General features: G+C 40.9%; 3 protein-coding genes across 5 annotated transcripts; 2 read left to right on the forward strand and 1 right to left on the reverse strand.

Annotated features, from left to right (window-relative positions):
- Positions 1-18: 18 nt before the first annotated feature.
- On the reverse strand, positions 19-8,802 carry xkrx (XK related X-linked). 3 transcript variants are annotated; one of them, XM_026330565.1, is made up of 4 exons: positions 8,547-8,800; positions 7,025-8,074; positions 2,030-2,289; positions 219-1,671 (listed from the first exon to the last, which is right to left on the reverse strand). In XM_026330565.1, exons 2-4 carry the CDS (start codon positions 7,381-7,383, stop codon positions 806-808), a joined length of 1,485 nt encoding a protein of 494 aa, XP_026186350.1. In that variant the 5' UTR covers positions 7,384-8,074; positions 8,547-8,800; the 3' UTR covers positions 219-805. The 3 variants fall into 3 exon arrangements, with proteins under 3 accessions (XP_026186351.1, XP_026186350.1, XP_026186349.1); XM_026330564.1 differs by having other exon boundaries at positions 8,543-8,800; XM_026330566.2 differs by lacking the exon at positions 7,025-8,074 and having other exon boundaries at positions 19-1,671; positions 8,543-8,802.
- A 3,063-nt stretch (positions 8,803-11,865) lies between these two features.
- arl13a (ADP-ribosylation factor-like 13A) lies at positions 11,866-15,414 on the forward strand. Its single transcript, XM_026330712.1, has 10 exons — positions 11,866-11,897; positions 12,930-13,046; positions 13,154-13,224; positions 13,319-13,571; positions 13,738-13,843; positions 13,996-14,201; positions 14,323-14,425; positions 14,728-14,998; positions 15,084-15,200; positions 15,286-15,414. Exons 1-10 carry the CDS (start codon positions 11,878-11,880, stop codon positions 15,339-15,341), a joined length of 1,320 nt encoding a protein of 439 aa, XP_026186497.1. The 5' UTR covers positions 11,866-11,877; the 3' UTR covers positions 15,342-15,414.
- Positions 15,415-17,524: 2,110 nt separating this feature from the next.
- tmem35 (transmembrane protein 35) lies at positions 17,525-19,882 on the forward strand. Its single transcript, XM_026330515.2, has 2 exons — positions 17,525-17,702; positions 18,522-19,882. Exons 1-2 carry the CDS (start codon positions 17,583-17,585, stop codon positions 18,885-18,887), a joined length of 486 nt encoding a protein of 161 aa, XP_026186300.1. The 5' UTR covers positions 17,525-17,582; the 3' UTR covers positions 18,888-19,882.
- Positions 19,883-20,896: the final 1,014 nt, after the last annotated feature.

Genomic DNA, 20,896 nt, shown 5'->3' on the forward strand with positions numbered 1-20,896 from the left:
AGTAAGAATCAATGTGTAGACATCAAATTATTTTATTTAAATTTCAAGTAACACAACTGTGGTCAAGGCACTAAACAAACACGACAAAGAATAGAAAACAAGTGAAATGGTAAAGTATTTCAGTAAAACAGAAGCTCATTTAGTGTCATTCCTATTAATGCATCTATAAGTTTTTGAAGCATACACATCTGATATTGCCTTTGTTTTTTAAAAACTGAATATTTTCACTTGCTTGTCACATGTTTTTTTATTATTATTATTATTATTATTATTAAGGCAACCAGACTGAACAGTCAACAACACAAAGTGAACCATCACAGCAGGTTTATGTAAAAGTGTGCAAACAAGGCATTCATAGTGTAAAGACCCTGAGAGGAAGTAAGCTGGGGTCATCCTGCTCAGTCTTTCAGGCACTGCGCACACACTTGGCACATTTTCCACACACCTGGGCCACTGTACGTGACCCACTGCTGCTCTCTGAAGGCAGCCTTTGTACAGCACTGCATATCTAAACATGCTACATTCCTTGGTAGTGTATGTAGCCATCTGTGATAAAGACATCTGCAGCAGGCGACCTGAACTCGCGGAACCATGAATGGATAAGATTTTATGAAAATGTTTTCTCTATTACATCATCTCACTTACTCAAATAAACAAAATCTTTTTTCTTTTTGGTTAGACTACTCGAGGCTTCGTTCAGGAGTGCTCCCTGCAGCACCTGCATCATTCCTTGCACACATTCATTCCCAGGATCCATTTGTACAGTAGAGAACTTCCATTTGTTCACAGTTCCCCTAAGTTGTTCTCAGGCTGCTTCCATCATGTCATCAACAATAGCAGTCTCCCTCTCTCCCAGCTGACTGGTCAGGTCAGGAGGATGTGAGTTTTGGGGGTCCAACAGTTCCAGCGGCTCCTCTGGGACCAGCACCATGGTGGCAGCAGTGGAGTACGAGAGTGGTGGCTTCCCTCTCCTCCCTCTCATCCCCCCTGTCCCTTTGCGGCAGCAGACACAATGCAGGCAGTCGTGGACGTTGTACTTAAAGAGGCTTCTGCAGGGGTGGCAGAACTGATAGAAGAGCAACATGAAGAGCACAGCCAGGCTGTAGCAGATCAGCAGCTGGATGCACAGCAGCGGCGCACACACATACTCGTAAAAGTCCGACTTGAAGAAGTACCAGAGGGTGATGAGGAGGAAGTTCTCAACAAAGCGTCCACAGTAGTATAGGGCTAGGCGGTTCCAGCGCTGCTTCCTCTCAATGAGCTCTCGGTGGGAGAGGTCCAGCTGCACTGCTGACCAGCAGAAGATGTTGATGCAGGCATAGAGCAATGTGAACATGCACAGCACCACTGTGGTGCCTAGTTTTGAGTAGTTTTTCTCCACGTTCTCAGGCAGTGAGCCTTTCCTAGCCCAGAACTCAGCCCAGGGAAGGAAGAAGAAGAACAGCAAGTTAGCCATACCGACGAGGATTATCCAGTGTGTGAACGCGGTGCTGAAGAGGACAAGGGCGGTGATCCGGGTAGCAATCTCCAAACCTCTCCAAATGATCATACACAAGTAGGCTGCAGGACGCACCCGCACCTTGTAGTCATCATACCTGATCTGGATGGCCAGAACGGTGCACACAAGAGCCCCATATGTGATGGAGATCAGGGTGATGATCATCAGAGCCACTGTGAACACAGACAGAAGTCATCTGTTCAAAAACCTCTTCTTGTTAAAGTTAGCTTATCTAACTTCTGACGCTAACTCAGACAGGACTGGTCAATCCTAAAACATAACAATTAACATTTTCCATCCTTCCTAAACTGCAACTATATACACAGAACTGGCAATGAAATTTAATTGTATATGTGAAATAGGATCAAAGTGGTGAATCACAGTACTAAAGCTGCCAGTCTCACAGAATTTCATCATTTAAGAAATACTTCATCCAAGCAATCAAGAAAAATAATCAGGATCTAACACTGTGATTTTAATTTCTGGTGGTACCCATTAAGTGGAACAGTACTTTGGACCCATCTATCTTACATCTTGTAGGGAGGATGTATTTTTCCTGGATGGTGGCATACAGCTGGAGCGTCAGCTGAGGCGTGGAGCCCAGAAAAGCTTGGATGACTGCTGTGCGTTTGAAGGCGTTCCTGTGCGTGGCCAGGATGCGCTCTGACTGTCCGATTTCCCACTCCATGGGCATCCCCTGTCCCTTCTTCAGGTTGATCTTCCTGGAGATGGTGACATACGGTTCCTCCTTTTTACCTGCCTTGAAATAGACCACCAGAGCCTCAAAACACCTGAGAGGAGAGAGCAGAGTGACTGTGAGTAAAGTAATATTTTCATCCCAACAGAGGGCAGTGCAATGTTAGACTTAACACCACACTGGGACTATGATATTTCATGTTTTTAAGATAAAGTCTTAACCATTATAATGTGAATATGTAAGGCCTCTTATGGCAGCTTGCTTCCAGCCTTTCAGCTTAAAATGAAATATTTAGGTATTTCTTATGTAGACATCAGAGATATCAGAAATACTGTGTCATGTACGGAACCCTCATAAACATACCTTTAATTCTTGTAAAGCTAAACTAATATGAGCCAAACAAAGAGGCTCCACCAGGGGGCAGCCAGAACAGAGAAAACACTGTTCCCTTAGGCCAGAGTGGAGACACTGAAAACCTCTGGGTGTGGTTCCCATAACTTCTGTAGGTAAATGCTCTCTGTGTTCAGTGACAGGGGAACATCTATACTTCTGAGGGAGACATGTTTTTCCACCATCATAGCTGAAATGGGGCGGTGTACAAAGCAGAAAGTATTTAAATCTTAAAAAAATAGCACGAATTTGTAGAAACATGCATGATTTTTACATTGAAGTGGATAACTTAATGTTCAAAATGGCACAAAAGTTATTAATATAATTTCAGTGCTGCATATTTGTGTTCAACAGACAAAAATACCTCTCTGAGGGCTCCTACTGCTGCCCTGAAGCTCACTTCACTGTGCTGGAATGTTATCTTTTCACTCCCAAAATCTCCAACTTTGGAAATAAGACTCAGAAGCTCAGGAATCTCATAAATCTACTCCATGGTTCAACTATGCCCAGTCCAGAGTCAGCGTCTGTGCATTTTCAGATACTGTCGCTTCAGTTGCTGCTTACAGTTCTCTTCACTTCCATTGTAAATCCGGTACAGCACCAAACTGTCATGCTGGTTCCTGAACTGTGTTTAACCCAAACGAGAGGCTTCCAGGGAAAATGTTGTTGTTACTCGCAAGCAGGCTCTTATCTCTACACAGGCACACATACTTACACTTCTGGACTGATAGCCATGGCAGTTGAGGCTGAGTAACCTTTATATATGTATACAAGGTTTATGACAGAATAAACAGGGCAGGCACAAAGACCTGATTTACTGGCATCCTTTCCTGGAACCCTGGCAGCAGAACCGGGCTGAGGACAAACTGTAAGGGTACTGAATCAGAGCCAGGGAGCACTTAGGATTCTGTAAAGCGACTGAGAGGCAGGCTGAATTTCACTTACGAAAAATACAGCACTACTGATGAATGCATTAGGCAACAGAATCAATATGCTGACTTCCAAGGCACCGTCTTATGGATTTATAAAAAGGAAATATGTGGCCTGCACCTCTTTTTTCGCAATCTACACAAGCAATCTGTTCCCTCTTGTGTGTGAATATAGCAGTACAGTGTGAGAAATACCACTAAGAGACTCCTGTGACAACTGAAACAATGATGTTCTCTAACTGAACAGCAGCAGGGTATTCAGGAAATTCTTTCAGCAGCTCTTTAGGAATATCATCCTGTTTTGGTCTCATGGGATTACCCCCATTGGACTTATCTTACTCACAACAAGGCCTCAAAGAACTGTGGAGAGGTTGTAAAGCACAGAGAGACACAAAAAGACACACAAAACAAGAAACTCTGCATGCTGCGACTGGTCCAAGATGACAAAGTAGTTATGTAGTTTTCGTCCCTGCTTTGACAGCACGATTATATATTTAAAGAGACAAGTTAAGACAAGGTCCACCTTGCAGAGGATAAACCAACCCCCTTCCTTTAGGTTTCAATATTGACTGTGTGGATGGACCATCATGTTATTTTCTGGCAGACTGCAGCTCAACAAAAACTGGAAAAAGTCCTGAAGAACAAAACTCTTAAAAAAGGTTTTTATGCAGCTGACTGCAAAAGACGTAAGGTGAAATTCCCCTTCTCATAGCGGACATGTTGTGTTTGACTGTGCGGCCACAAGATCAGCAATTACACCCTCCCCAGGTCACACAGGAAAACTCCCATCTGAGCAAAGATGGAGCGGAGGTGATTTGTTTACAGCAGGACAGTGTGGAATAAGGAGAGCTGGAAATAGAGTAGAATAGAACAAAGTGCACGGCAGTAACAGTCCCATCCTTTGTATTCTGGTTACATGTAAAATCTACATTAGTAATTTTACAGCTGTATGTAACGAGACAGCTGCAAAAAGCATTCACAACGCTCATGTTAGAGATGCAGCAAATACTCCTGCACAGGTTCACACAAAAGCAGATTTGTGCTCATGTCTGTTATAAATCACTGGGACAAACAAAGCACTCGTAGGTGGAAGAGAGATGTGTGCAGGATCATAGAACATTCAGGGGTTTTCCACAGACTAAAACATTTACATGTTTTTCAGCTACACTTTTTACTGCAAAACAGGTGCTATGGTGACTAACCTGCAACTGAAGACAGAGTTGAATTAGTTAAGCTCTAAAACAACACACCCTTTAATTAAAACTTTACAACCAGCTCTGTAAAGTCAAGTCAGCGCATTTAGGTTGACAAATCAAAGTTCAGAGAGCAAGACGAAGAGAAAGAGAAAGGGAGTATTGATTGTAGATTTTAAAAGAAACGAAGCAGGCGTCTCCTCCTGCAACTTCCTATATGAGTCATAGTTCGCTAAACAGGTCTTTCAGCTGAGATCAACTGACACTGAGGTGTAAGCTGGTGGTATTTCACAAAAAGCCCTCAACCCTCCCTCAACTAGAACGTTAAAACAGTATTTCAAAGCGCTCAAAACTTGAACCTTTGGAGATACACATATGCTGTTCTTTCTAAATTTAATGGACAATTCATGTAATTCCCAAGAATAAATCAACCGTTATTATTTCTAGTTGTCTTTCTTGGCTGCATGTACAACTTGTACACGTATTCTCGCCTGATCCAGGCAGGTCTGTTCAGCTGTCTGACAGATCTGCAGCATCAAAACCTTTAGGTGCCATTATCCTCAGTCACACAACTCAGTGGTGTAGAAGCCATAAATGTGAAGGATGTGTTATTAGGCCTGGTGCCTGCTCTGCAGTGTCATTTAACACAATGGTTTTATAGTCTAGACTGCAGGGGCTCAACTGTGATCAGGAGGACGTGACCACAACATCCAGGGGACTTCAAAATAAAAGACTCTAAACAGAATAGTTGATTGTTTTGAAATTTTCATCCTGTTCTACACTTTTGATGATGTAGGAGGCTGCTATGTTCAGACATCCATCCTGTTCCACGCAGTAAACAGGCTTTCCATCTGGAGTGTGACTCAGTTAATGAAGGAGAAATCTGCAATCCTCATTTAGTGCAAAAAAAAAAAAAAAAGCCATGGTTAAACCAATGTTGCAATGATGTCACAGCCTGTCTTGATAAATTCATGTGGTTGATAAAATTTAGCTGCAACAGTTCGATTGTCAGCTGACTGTCTGTTAAGCCTTAAGGTTGCAAGAATCAATTCTTTCAATTTACAATTATTTGTTTAGCTTACGTAATGCAGGGCTGACATCTGCTCTTCAAATGTCCTGTTTTACTTCACCAAATATCCACAACCCCCAAAAATATTCAGGTTCCGTTTACATTGGACAAAGAAAAGCAGCAACTGGTCTTATTTGAGAAGCTGAAATATGAAAATGTTTTTCATTTATTCACAGTTTTTCCTTTAAAAATGGCAGGAACTGTTAATTGACACATTTTTCTGTGAATGGACTAAACATGGTGCAGCATCATGGTAGCTATAAGCATCCTTGGAGGTAACTGGACTGTAAATGGAAAGTACCAGCTGCAAACCCAGGAAGAAGGCAGCTAATCAAAACTGAAACAATATGGACTAATAAAGTTTTCTTTATTGATTAATCTGACAATTATTCCCTCGATCTCTGTCGCTAACATCAAAACACTTTTCTCTTGGGGCAAAGCAATGACTTCAATGTCTTGTTTGGTTAGAACAGTAATATATAACTAAGGTTACAACTAATACTTATTGTTATTGTTGATCAATCTTCAGACTGTTATATGTAAAACATCAAAAATGTCTATGACGATATCCTAAAGCACCAAGTTATGTGATTATTGTCCTTTTTTGCCTGAGCAACAGTTCACAACCTAGATATATTCAATGTCCCTATAACATAAAACCAAGAAAAGCAGCAGCAAATTCAATGTTTGGCATTTTTGCTTGAAAAATTACAAATTCAAAATAGTTGCCCGCAAATCGATCAGGCATTGCAGCTCCACTCACATCCATAATAATAAAACGTGTTAGCTGTCTGTAGTGCTTTTATGCACTCAGAGATGGTCAATTTTTGTCCCATTAACTCTCCTGCTGTGTAACTGCAAAGTGGAAATAAGAGGGAAAGGTGAATCAATGAGATGCAGTGCATCATTAAGGAATATGGACAAATATCAAAACTTCAGTCCTTAACTGGTGTTTTTGGTCATTTAATATAAATTACCAGTGGTGGGAAGTACTATAACTATGACTTTGAGTTTAATGAATTTCCTTGATAAACTGCAAATCCATTTAGATGCAAATATTATGCTTTTACGACACCACAAGTTTGCACAGTAATGTATGTTACGGGTCAATCTACTTTCTGGTGCTCAGTGACTGTGAATGGTAAACAAAGTCTCTAATAAACAACCAGTACTGTAAACTATCATCAGTGTTCCTTTAACCCAGACCATGACCGGGCCTTTACTTTGCACCACCTGAGCGCCACTTACCTGATGACGGGGCCGAGCAGCAGCAGGTGCAGGAAGAGGACCAGGGGTCGGTCCATACCCAAGTCCCTGTGAATGAACGTCAAGGCCAGCTGGATGAGCACTGCGGGCAGCAGCATGAAGGTGATGGTGAAGCTCATCCAGATGATGTCGTCTGTCTTGCGGTACATGCTGCAGAGCACGGCGGCCGTGATGAACTCTGCGCAGTAGAGCACGGTGGCCAGCACGACGCTGAGGGGAGCGTGGACCCGGCTGTGATTGACCACCAGCATGACCCCGTTCTCCGCCACCGAGGGGCACTCCTGCGGGTCCAGGTCCGAGATCTCCCTCTCCTGCTCCTCCATGGCCACCTCACACATCATAATACTGCGTCTGACCTACACGCCACAGCTGCGAGAAACAGTTTTGTGGCTACGCCTACGTTAAAGCGGGCTCGTCCTGCCGTTACCGTATCGCGCTGCAAAAACATCACTTTTTCTACCTGCTTCATTTAATGCGCCGTCTCTCACAACTTTCCAACAAGCTGATCATCGCCAGTGTCTAAATGCATTGAACTTTACTACTCGGCTGTGCCACCGCTCCCCTGCAGGGCTTTGTTATTGTCCCACGCACTGTCGTCGTGTTACCAGTTTAATCCAGAGGAAAACCAGCGCGCTGTCCGGCCCCAGTGACCCCAGTGCGGTTGTTTCACCGCCTGTGTTGCCGCTGGATCTGGAAAGTTCAGCCTTGTCAATCAGTCAGCTCAAAACAAAAACTCATCCAGGAGACTGACGTCCAAACCCGGAGCGTGTCTTAAGTTTGAATCAGCTTGTTGTTCCGCGGTAAAAACACCTCGAGGTTTCCTCCAGCCGTAGCGGGGTGTGATTGTGGACTGAGGTTAGTGTGGGTCCATATCGGCGCAGCTTTGCGGCTGCTGATAGGTCCTGTTTTCTGTTTTCAGCCTCGTCAATGCAACAACTGCGCCAAGTTGGCGAAAAAACGCAAAGACGCACCGGAAACAATGTGCGGGACCTTTAAAAATAAGAGCGTTTAGAAATAAAACGAGTCTTCACTCTGTAAAGGAAATGTACATGAATCCATAAAAATAAAATACAAGTAAGTAAATAGGTCAATAACAGAAAAATGAAGGAGAGGCGCTGAATACAGAAAAGTGAGGGCACTTAAAATGTGCAGACATGCACTTTCTGACATGAACACAGGCTTTGCACTTGCAGCTGCTCTACATACTATCACATTGTCAGCAGTAATGCACGTGCTACTTTGCACAGGTCACTGTGGGTTTGAATTTTACTACACATATTACTACTATTACTACTACTACTACTACTGCTGCTGCTGCTACAGCTGAGGAGGACCCAAAGTTGTAAAATGTCAGACTTTCCTGAGTCCCTCCAAAATAACTCCAATAATCTGTTTGAAAAAGCATTCACTGTCAATTAATTCTGTCTGCCAAGCTAACCGCTGCTGATACACAGATGCATTTGAAAATATGCAGTGAGAAAATAAAACTAGTTTTATTACCTACAATAGTTGTCCTGTTCAAGTGGAAGCACTGTAGAGGGCGAGCACAGAGAGATCAGTTTCTCTGTGCTTCCATTTTTAGTGTCCATCAGCAGGGCGGACTTGGCCTTGCTAAAGTGACCTGCAGGCCTGTGAGTCAAGCAGCCACATGAACAGGTGCAGCACACACACACCCTGAATCAGCCTTTCAAAATGCACTCAATCTTAACCACTTTTGACGCACACATTTCTTTACTATCTTACTATTTGTCAAGCTGCATGTTGATTTGCTCACTTTAACATATTGCTATCCAAGTGAACAAAACCAGTTTGATGTTTGCTCAACTACTTATGCAAACAAGGGTTATCGTTTTGCAAGGTTGGTGAGAAACCCAGAGTCTTTATTGGTAACATTTCTATTGCAGAACTGTTCTCCTTGTTGCTTATGTTAATATCAACATGACCTGTTACCTTAAATATTAAGCCTCACTCTAACCTATTTTTACTGAAAAGGAAAATGCATTTCCTAAAAGAGCTTTAACTTTTAGTATGGCATGTGCAACATTACTTTAATTTCCCCTTTAGCTGCGAAACAATAAAGGGCATTGGCAACTGTAGGGTATATTCAAATATGAACTGTATTACCATTTTAGCTCAGCTCAGCCCAAACCCTTTCTGCTTTAACCCCATGTCAAGTGTCATTGAAGTGTGACACCGACATGAGTTTGACAACACACCCTATTAAGGCCAGTTATGACAAAATCATGTGTTTGGTGAAGCAATGGGCCAATGACTTTAGACTTTACAAGACACCAAAATAAATAAATTCTCTAAATGAATTTTGAACCATCTTAAATGGAATAGTTTTGGGCAATATAGTTTAGATTTTGTGTCAAGAGGTGGATACAAATATGTAACCACATGGTGAATTTTTGTTTATTTCCCTTCTTTATGCTATGCTCAGCTAACTGACTTCATATTTAGCATACAGACATGAGAGTGGTGTCAGTCTTCTCATGCAGGGCTGCAACTAATGCTTCATTTCATTATTGATTATTGTTGATCATTTTTTTGATTAATTTAAAGTAGAAAATGCTCATCCAGTTTCACAACATGAAAACTAAAGACATTGAGTTTATAAGAGAGAGGTGAGTTTATAAGAGCCTGAAACAGCAACCATTCTTTCTTTCAGTCTTTAGTTAAAAGATTGATCAGTTTTGAACATTTGCAGTTCATTTTTCTGTTGATAATTTAATTGATTTACTGGTTGTTGTATCTCTCTGTATCGAAGTGAACAAGCCTGATTCCATAAGATTTCAAACTACTCCTTTAAAGGTAGCTGAACAACAAAAGAAGACCTATTGATTATGTCATCTCATTTGATTCTAGGCGAGACAGTGAATAGGTGTGTGACCGTTTCTTTAATCTTAATTTTCTATAGCAGAAACCATAAAGCACAAAAAATGTAATTATGTTTGCAATGTAGAGGACAGGAGCAGATGGGTATGGTCTTCGGCCGCTGCTCTTTTTTCTGTGTACATGTGCAGGGGTGTTTCTGTGTGTGTGTGTGTGTGTGTGTGTGTGTGTGTGTCTGTGTTTGTCAGTATCAGCTGACATAGGGCTGTGGTCAGAGCTTGGGATGAGGCTAGTCAGCAGGAAGGGGGCAGAGCCTGACTGGACACTGGTTTAATGACTTAATGAGATAAAGTCTGCACATACATTATTGCTGCAAGTCTCTGAATGCTGTCACAAAACATGAACATTATTTTCTTGGTTTCATTATAGCTGCAGAAGCTCAGCTGTTTTCTTTAGATTTACTACATCAACATTAAGATATGAAATGATCATTATTGAGGCTACAAATCAGAAATATGTCATCAAATATGCTCAGAACACTGTAAACTGACTTGTATCTGCAGGGAAAATTCACATTTTCTTGTCAAGGACTAGAACATAGAACATACATTATTTACAAAGCGTGGGCCTCTATGAAGGACAGCAGCCCCTGGTTTTAAAATAGATAGTGTTAATATGAGGCCACCTGGTGGCTACTGTTCCATTAAATTATATGCTGTACTAAATTAAAACATTACGTAATACACTATGTTGATCCTGTGCAGGAGGTTTGGTAGGGCATTGCTATGCTCTGCCTATGTACAGAAGTAATTACTCTAGTATTTTTTCTTCTATGTTCTATGCTTCTATTTTAGTTATATACTTCTATTTTGGTATGCTCTCTTTACTTTGTATCTTTTTTTTAGTAATATATTAATTACTAGTTTCACTTCAATTTCTAAGGTTTTTGCATGTGTATTTGCTTTCCTTTCCTTTCCTTTCTATCTGTGGGTTTGGCTGGTGCGCTACTGTTGCTAACAATTGTCCCTACTCAGCTAAATACATTTGAATTCAACTGAGTTGAAAATGCTAAACTATTACTATATCCTACATTACATATGTAAACAGTTTTCATATTAGTCATCCTTTATGTAGAGCACTTTGACATATTTGTGTATATAAAATGTGACGCATAAGATTCACTGTCATGCTTACTGTTTCCTCATTGTTACTGGTTACTACTGACAATGTAATTTGTGAAATTATGATCATCAAATCAAAATGTACCTTACATGAAACCACAGACTTATAGTAAGCTGTGGTTCCAGTCTACCTGTGAACTGATCTTGCCTATATTGCAGTGTGACACCATCACCACCAGCATCATTATAGTTATCATGTCATGCCTGGCCTCCTGCAGCCTAAATCTGTCCAAACCATCTACATACTTTCAGACTTTAATAGTGAAAGTGAAAGTGACTTTACATGGCCAAGTATGTGCTCTACATTTAACCCACCCAAGTGCACACACACAGCAGTGAACACACACTCACACCGTGCAAACACACCCAGGGCAGTGGGCAGCCAATGCTGCGGCGCCCAGTTGGGGGTCCGGTGCCTTGCTCAAGGGTCTCACCTCAGTTGTGGTATTGAGGGTGGACAGGGCACTGGCTATTCACTCTGTGCCACCAACAATTCCTGCCAGACCTGAGACTCAAACCTGCAATTTTCAGATTATAAGTCCAACTCCCTAGCCATTAGGCCACAACTGCCCCATAGACAAATGAGATCACAGCATGTCACAGATCACACCACAAGACAAATTAGGTTGCCTTGGATGGACATTTGTTTAGTCTCGTTAAAGAAGAATCACACCATCCAATGGAATTAGCTGTTGGCATGCAGGACTCTGGGATTGGGTGAAACACCAATACAACATTTCCCAGGTTGCACCTCCCACATAGGGTGACTAGAGGCTTAGTGTGAGCCTGATTAGTTTTATTGCTGGTGGAAACAAATGCATGGACATAGACTTACTACTGTAAGTATCCTTTCATTTTTTCCTAGTTTTTAAAAACTTTTTAGTATTTCAAGTTTTACCTGTTTATTCATTTACGGGTGTCAGGTACTAGCATTTTAGCATATAGTGAATTTCCAGTGCTTTGTTTTCATCCAGTTTTTCACAGTGTTTATTACACATTTGTACTGTTTGTTCATTGGTTGTGTGAATTTAAACCAAAATAGTTTTTTATAAAAATGATCATCATAGCTGTTATTGCTACTTTTTAATATTTTAAATGATAACTGCTGATACTGACATTGTTATACGGTACTATCTTGCTCTAAATGTCTATATCGGTGCATTTTCAGTTGCCTGTGTGAAAAAATCTTCTGAGATATGAAAATCGTCCTTACTTACACTATCGGCTAATGGAAATGGTGATGAGCTCACTGCCTTCTTTAGTCAAAATAAAAATTTGGGTCAGCTTGTTAACAACTCAGTTAAAAGGGGGGCGAGCTAAACTGGCTTTAGCAGATTATAGAACCTGAACAGATGCACTGGACAATTGAGTGCCACTGTGTTTTTAGCACTTAGCCTGACTGCCACAGTCACTTGTGCTGCGTCTTACAACCTTAGAGGACTGCTCATAGTTCCCAGGACATGGAAGAAAGCTCATATATTATCAAACTGAAATATACAGGCTGCTGTCAAAACTGGTTATTGAGACAAAGCCAGGGAAAGCTTTATGTTAGGGGTGAAATTGACAAAAAAATGATTGTCTTTATTTTTTCATTTTTGGTTCTGAATGATTAAAGTATACTGTAATTAAAAGTGAGCTAAAAAAAAAAGCAAGATTACAGCAAATTTTAGATTCAGGGTTACTGGAGAGAGACACCTGGCACTCAACACATTGCCTGAATGTCTGACCATCTGTACAAGTGTCCTAAGCCCACAGGAGACAGACACAAAGCATCCATGTGTTGGACCAGGCCACGACCTGTGGTGACTCAGCCAACCGGCCCTGTCAGTGTGTGTTAGTGACTCACACTAAGGCTGACCATCTGTTTGCAGGTACCAGTTCCAGAGAAGATGGTGGCCACTGTGCTCACCTTGTTCACCTCAAATAAGCATGTTCAACCTGATGAGCAACTGCTGCACCTGGGTCTCCAAAATACAGGAGCCAATCAGGTACAGATAACACAATTCTTGAAAAGAATGAAATGTACCTGATGTTACCTGACATGGTTTTATGGCAACTTTAGCTTGAATATTAATATGTATTTACTTGTTCTCAGGAAAGTGACCATTCTTGTGGTTGGTCTTGACAAAGCAGGAAAAACAGCTTCCATCAGAGGGATGTTAAGAGGTAATTCAACAATAATTTTAACATTTAGTCATGTTTTTGTATTAGAAATAACAACAAATTATTTCATTAGGTGTTTACTTTGTCTCTTCTTTAGTTCCCCATTGTGTGGAAGCAGGGCCCACCCATGGCTGTGTGCGAAACGAGCTGAGAGTGGACAACTATCTGGTCACCCTGCTGGATGTTGGAGGATCAGCAGAGTCAAGAGGAGCCTGGAGGGAACTCTACGGAGAGGCCCATGGGATCATCTTTGTAGTGGACTCCAGTGACAGACAGAGGATAAAGGAGGTCAAGGAGGTTCTTGACGATCTGCTGAATCAACCAAGAGTGGCAGGAAAACCAGTATTAGTGTAAATACATTCAACTTCAAACACATTTAAAGTGTGAAATTTCATGTGAAGTGTAAACAGCGCCATCTGGTGGCTGATGAAGGCAAATATTGAAACACGTGTTCATAGGTGAATTGTGAAGCTAATACGCATCTCTTAGGTCTGTGCTATGACCCTGTCTTTTCAGACTGGCTAACAAACAGGACAAAATAAATGCTTTGCTGGGAAGTGACCTGATTGAGATTCTGTCTCTGGAGAAGCTGGTCAACCAGAGTCGCTCTCTGTGCCATATTGTAAGTGTTGTTCTAAAATTCATCACTGCACAATCACACATAAATCTTATACAGATACTGAAACAAAATATGGAGGGAAGAAAACCCTGCACAGAAGGCTGACAGACAGCTTAGACATGCAGACAAACTCAATGTGTCTCCTTCCCTCTCAGGAGCCTTGTTCAGCCTTAATGGACTTGCGACGCTGGACGGATAGAAAGACTCTACGAGGTCTTCGATGGTTGCTGCGAGTGGTTTGCCTGGATTACCCTGAGCTGTGTACTCGTGTAGCCCAGGACAGCAAGAGGCCTCTTGAGCCAAGAGAGAGGGAGAAGAATGGGAAAACTGAGAAAGTTCGCAGAAAAACCAAGGTGGAACGGTGAGCACAGCTTTTATATTCAGAGAATTTATAGCACAAATAGTAATTACGTTATCGCAGGAAATAATAGGTAACCCAACCTGCACAATTACCTTTCATATGAAATGTTTTCTCACCTCAGAATCCGATCCAGCAAGTCAGATCTTCGCCAGGTTCACCGACCCAAAGAGAAAAAGAAAAAGAACGAAGGAACATTGCAACCTATTCGAAACATACTGCACAAGGTCGGGAAAACACATTGCACTTATAAAAAAAAAAACAATATTTCTACAGACAGAGTGTGCTTGAGTAAAATGATGCCTGTCTTCATGTTATGACTGTCATACTATGATGGTTTGTTGTTGGTAGAAATCTATTAACATTATAAGGACCTATTTTCTTAAGATACACACTGTTACAGAAACTCTAGCCATTTCTTTGAGGTAGCATCTTCAAATGCTTTGTTTTGTTGACGACTCTAAACTTCAAGATATTCAGTTTAAAATCACAGAAGAAAGGGTGAATTAACTCAAAATTGTTTTTCCAGGAAGCCACATTGAAAAATAAGCTTAAGACAAAGAAAAAGAAGAAGCCGGTTAAGGTGAAAGAAGGTGAACTAGAACAAAGAGAAGCACATGAACAGGGGGAGGAGGAAGAGGAAGGTGATGGTAATGATGAAGAGCAGGATACCTCTGATCATAAAGAGAAACCCGGCAGTGTCCTGCTCACATCGAAAAAAGGCAAACAGAAACGCAAAACAAAGGTGAAAGACGAAACTCTGCCAGAGTCATCAGACAGTGATGAGAAGCCACCAAAAGGTTGTAATCACTTATTAAAGGCCTATATTTTTTGTGTTATATGTTTAAACATGGGGATCTAATATTTCTTTTATTTTACATGCAGCTAACAGAGAAAAGAGGAAAAAGAAGAAAGCTGTCCAAGTAAAAAGAAAGAACAAGATCAACACAGAGGGAATGGCTGAAGCTTACTCTCAGCCCGTGGACCTTTCTGCAACCTTTGGTGAGCCTCATCCATTACATTCATCCACCAATCAAATACAGAAACACACTGGACTATAAAAAGTGATGACCCTGTCTCCTGATAGATCTTTACCGAAAAGCAATGCTGGCTCTGAAGGAACGTCAGGATCAGGGACAATGAGAGTGAATCCTGGTTGTGTCCTGGTTGTGTCCTGAGTGTGAGGATGTGCTTCACCACCTTTTATATCCTCCCCAAACCCACAGCCCCCATTTCCCCACTTAAAAGGGGAAAGCCAGACAGGGACGTGGATTTTCACTACTATGTCTGTATCACTTAAGACCTCAATCCTGAACATTTGGAGTGAAACTGCAAACTCCAATGTGTAGTGAAGGGCAGGTCTGCATAGTCCTGTAATTATAGAAAAATAATATTAATGATGTAAAAGATAAATAACATAAACTTGTGTACTTGGCCAAAATGTTAAGGCAGAATTTGTTTTTATATATCTTTGCAGTTGTTAATGTTTTTTTAAATGATTGTTTATTTATAATAATATATGATTTTTCAACAACGAACGCTGCACTAAGCAGTAGGTGACATTTATTAATGAATAAATATGTGACAATGTATAATAAACTTTATCACTACTTACATATCTTATGGTGTCATTTCAGAATTATTCTGTCAGAGCTGAGTAGCCTTCCAGATATCTAGGCCATCTTCCACAATATGTTTCCTATATCTGGAAAACCTTGTTTTTACCAGACGGTACAATAGATTTAGTCTTAGTGCTATGGATTATAGCTTTGGCAGAAATATTTTGGAGTTTTATCAATATTGTTCTATTGTACGATAATATTGTACTGTCTTGGACTGTAGCAGTGGATAGGAATAATAAAGGGATAATCTGGTGTTGTTTGTTTAGGAACACAAACTCCACCAGGGTTGAAGCCTGAAGTTGGTTGTATGTTGGGCTATTTCTAGATGCAGTTATTTCCTGGATTCTTTGCTTATTACCAGCAAGGTCTTAGTCTTCTAAACTATTTGTCTGCAAGAAAGCAAATAAGTGCATTTCCCAAAAATCTTGAACTATTCCCTTGAGGTGCTCATCAAATAGCATTGAATAAATAGATTTTCCCTTAATATGTACAAGTAGCCTGCAGAAATGAAATGGATACTACTTTGATAAGTAGTTTTTCATGTAAATACTAAACATTTTATGAATTCAGCTTCTCAAATGTGGTGCATTTCTCCATATCCTTTTAACAATTAGAGAGATTAGAGAGTTTAGAGTCACCTTTACTGTCACTGCACATAGTTACAAGGCAACGAAATGCAGTTAGCATCTAACCAGAAGTGCAAGTTAGCAGTGCAATATGAACATATATACAGATATACAGAAAAAGGATATATATATATATATATGTATACCTATATGCATGTATATTAGTGTACATTCTATGTGCAGACTATACAGATTAATGTACAGAGAGTGTGTACAGAGATATATTACATCACTGCTGGGTTTATCAGTGTGTGGAGGGATGTCACTGTCCATGAAGTTGAGTTCACTAAGGTAACCGATGTGGGGTAAAAACTGTTCCTCAGCCTGCTGCTGAGGTTTGGATCATTAGCTGGACAAAACTTTGATTGTTGGTAATGTTGATGCAAATGTGTCACTGTTTTCACCATTTTACAAGCCATTCAAGATGATAAAACTAATCAGATTAATCCGTACCGAAAGTCATTGGCTGCAATCTTATAAAGAATCTGCAGCTCAACTACAACAGCAAAATGAAATTATGTTTCTGCATTGATACCTTTACCTTTGCTAAGTAAAGCACTGTTGATTCACAGTACGAAGGTTTTGGGTTTGAATCCCATTTGACCCAGAGACCATCTGTGTGGAGTTTGCATATTCTTCCTCTCACAGTCCGAAGACATGCAGACTGGGGTTAGGCTAACTGGTGATAGTGTACCCCTGCTCTCAGTGTGTCCAATGGCATTGAGTCCAGCTCCTCTGTGACCCTGGATATACCAGGATGAGCTTTAGCTGATGGACGGATATAGCCTGGTGTATATGAAGAGTGCATATTATCAAACAAATGTCACATGGAGGGAGCCTCCAGCTGTTGAGTCCCCTGGAGTTAGAGGCCCCTGAGAGGTAAAAGGTGAGTTATTGTATTTGTAGAAGGTGTAACAGCCTGCCTGTGTGTGTGTGTGTGTGTGTGTGTGTGTGTGTGTGTGTGTGTGCGCTGCGTGCGTGCGTGCGTGTGTGTTTGGGGGGCATGGAAGCAGCAGCACGTCGCCATTTTTGTGGTTCATCAGAAGCCCATCCCCCTGGTACATCTTCACCGGGAAACCGTCCGACTGTCATTCAAATCAGGGGGAAGCGGCTGGATCTGTGCACGGGAACGAAACATGGCCTCACCAAGGACAATAACCATTGTGGCCCTTTCTATCGCTTTGGGGCTGTTTTTCGTGTTTATGGGCACCATTAAGCTCACTCCGAGGCTGAGCAAAGATGCATACAGTGAAATGGTGAGTAACGTTAGATCTTATCGATAAGCTCAGTGAGGGTAAAGGCCATTGTTCTGAGCTGGCTGCAGAAGAGAAAGCCGCTCCAGCTCGAGTCATGTGTGAAGATGATGACCTCAATAGCACAAATACGGAATACGATTATTTCCGATGCTCGATTTGCTCTTTTGAGTCAATTTGCCCGTTTGAAGCTTCGTTTCCCCAGTGCAGCAGTGCAGTGAGACCTAACCTTAGTGTTATTGCCTGTAAGAGCACAGTTAGCAGCTCGGCTAGGTCTGTGTGTTTTAACATAACCCTTAAAACGGTGTTAACACATGTAACGTCGATCATCACCCTGGGTACAGAAAAAAAACCCCCAATGCTGTTAGGACAGAATGCGTCTTATCTAGTTCACACACGCTCCCATTTAGCTTAAAGATGGAGCATATCTGCCGCATAATAACCTGATTTGTAAATGTGCATGTTAAATGTGCTTTTGCTGCTGAGCTTCATGTGTAATGTGAAGAGCTGAAGAGCAACTTAGCAGCTTAAGAGCAATGGCGTCGGATTCGAGCAAATTCTGTGAGGATGGACCTGCTGGTGTTCAAATGATGTGTGTGGAGGATACAGGCTCCAAGCTCAACCCAAACCAATGTGTCGTTGTGGTGCATGTTTCCAGGGTACATGTGTAGACTGAAGCTACATTCATGTGAAATGTGATGAAAGCATTTGAATGTTAGAGAAACTGCCTCAGTAAGAGACAACCATGTGAGTTTGATTGACCTACAAGTTGTTTTTTTTTTTGTTTGTTTGTTGTTTTATTTTATTTTATTTTTTTTGCAGAAAAGGGCATACAAGAGCTATGCCAAGGCATTGCCGGGCCTGAAAAAGATTGGGATCAGCTCAGTCCTGCTTCGTAAGGTCATTGGTTCTCTGGAGGTCGGCTGCGGTGTGGTGCTCACCCTGGTGCCTGGCAGGCCGAAGGACGTGGCCAACTTCTTGTTGCTGCTGGTCATGCTGGCTGTCCTGTTCTTCCACCAGCTTGTAGGAGACCCCCTGAAACGATACGCTCACGCTCTAGTCTTTGGTATTCTGCTCACCTGCCGACTCCTTATTGCCCGCCAGAGTGATGACCGGCCGGAGAGAGAGGACAGCAGAGAAGAACAGCACGTCAATGACCAGGAAAAGAACAAGGTCAAGCAGTCTTAAAATCCTCTTCTTCTATGGTCCAAGCCACAACAAAGGGAACCTGGTGCGCCTCTATGGATTGTAGTAAATAAAATTTTTGAATTAAACGTTCACTCCCAGTAACAATACCTTCCCACAGTCCTCCCGTCCCATCCAGCTGCCTGACCGGTTGCTCTCACTTACTCCTCTGCACTTTTAATGTGAAACTGAGAACTCCTCATCTGTACATTCTCTGCATTACCATGGGCAGTCATGTCTCTCTTGAGCTCAGCTCATTGTCACAACATTCTCTCTTATTTATTTCAGTCCAACACTGTTCAATGTATTTGTTGTTTTTAATCAATTATGAATTTTGTTTCTCTTACAAGTTGATTTGAGAATGCTGTTTTTCATGAACTAATCTTTTTTATAATTTACATAGGAGACTGATAATTTATAAACTACAGTAGTTCAAGCATGTTTCATTTGGACTTAAAGATAAATCAAAAAGCACTGTTGAAATAATTTTGTATTAATTATAAATCAACTTATAATACATATCCTCATATTATTTTGGTGTAGTGTTATCTGAAAGTTCACTTGTTCATCACTGTAGATTTTTGCTGAAGAACTCATGAAATCCCAGAGTAAAATGAGCTGAATATCCTCAGCACTCTTTCAGTTCAGTTGTCACAGTGAAACTCTGGCTGGAAAGGACAGCAGGTGCAGCCTCAGGTGTTTGTTGTCAGTACCCACGTTCTGCTGTTCAGCAGAATATAACTAAATCCAAAAAGGCTTTTTTGCGTATTGAAAAATTGAATTTCACTTTTTATAATTCACGGTTGAAGTCTTAAATGTCTTTATGGTCTTTTAAAGATTATGTTCATCTGTTTGGTTTTATTTTTGTCTCTCTAAAGATAAAGTCATTCCTTTTACAGTTTTGCTTAAAGTGTGAAATCTCAGTTAAAAATCATGTCAGTTTGGAAATTCACACAATTTCTGTAAATGGTATGCTTAAAATAAAGAACTGGAAGTGAGACTGACTGAATGTTGTTTACTTGACTCTGCACACTGAAATACACATTGGCTTTAAGTGGATTTTGGCTATACAGGCAACCACATTTTAATCCAACCATATATTTCAGTTTTATTATCCTTCACTTGATAAGCATTTTCAACAAATCACCTTATTTATTATTCTTATTGCTCTCATCTGTAGAATCTGTAGTGTATTAGAACTATGTATATGCAATGTTCCACACACACACACATGGATTACTGGAATGGGCTCAGTGGGAACAGTCCCAGGGATCCTGATCATTAACAGTAAAATATCCCTGAGTGAAACACAACTGCACCATAAAGATATGGAAAATGACTGCAAACAATGACCACAAAGAGGGTAAAAATGACAAAAGACACAAAGCAGCACAAATGGAGGCAAAATGTTTGCAAAGACGTCCAATACTTCCCAAAGAGACACAAAATAGAGATATAATATCAGGGATCCCCAAAGTGGCCACAAAGAGGTGCAAAACGTCCTCACAGAGACAATAATGACCACAAACATGAAACTACAACAAAACATGTAGAACATCAAGATACAAACCAAAGCAAATTTCAAAACATCTCCAAAGATATTTCTTGCACTCAAAGACACACTAAACGTCTGCAAAACCCCACAAAACCACCAGAAATGGAATGGCTGCATGATTTGTCCATGGAAGTGGGATCTTTTACATGTCTCTACCCTGGGGCCCAATAGGTCTGTTATACTTACTATCACTTCATACTACTATATCAAAATGAGAAATACACTGAAGTTCTCTATTGATCCAAAACATACTTTTATTTTTTTTTAAATTTGCAATATTTTGACTTCATGTAAACTGAAATTAAAACGATGGTTTATAATTACACTTAAACATTTATATACAGCTAATATTTTACAGACCTCTGAAAAGCTGAGCAAATAAAACAATTACAAAAATTATCTACAATATTGTCCAGTGTCAGCTCCGTTTACCGGAGCTCCTTTGCACACAGAACCA

Source organism: Mastacembelus armatus, chromosome 10 (genome assembly GCF_900324485.2).
Source record: "Mastacembelus armatus chromosome 10, fMasArm1.2, whole genome shotgun sequence".
NCBI lineage: Eukaryota > Metazoa > Chordata > Actinopteri > Synbranchiformes > Mastacembelidae > Mastacembelus > Mastacembelus armatus.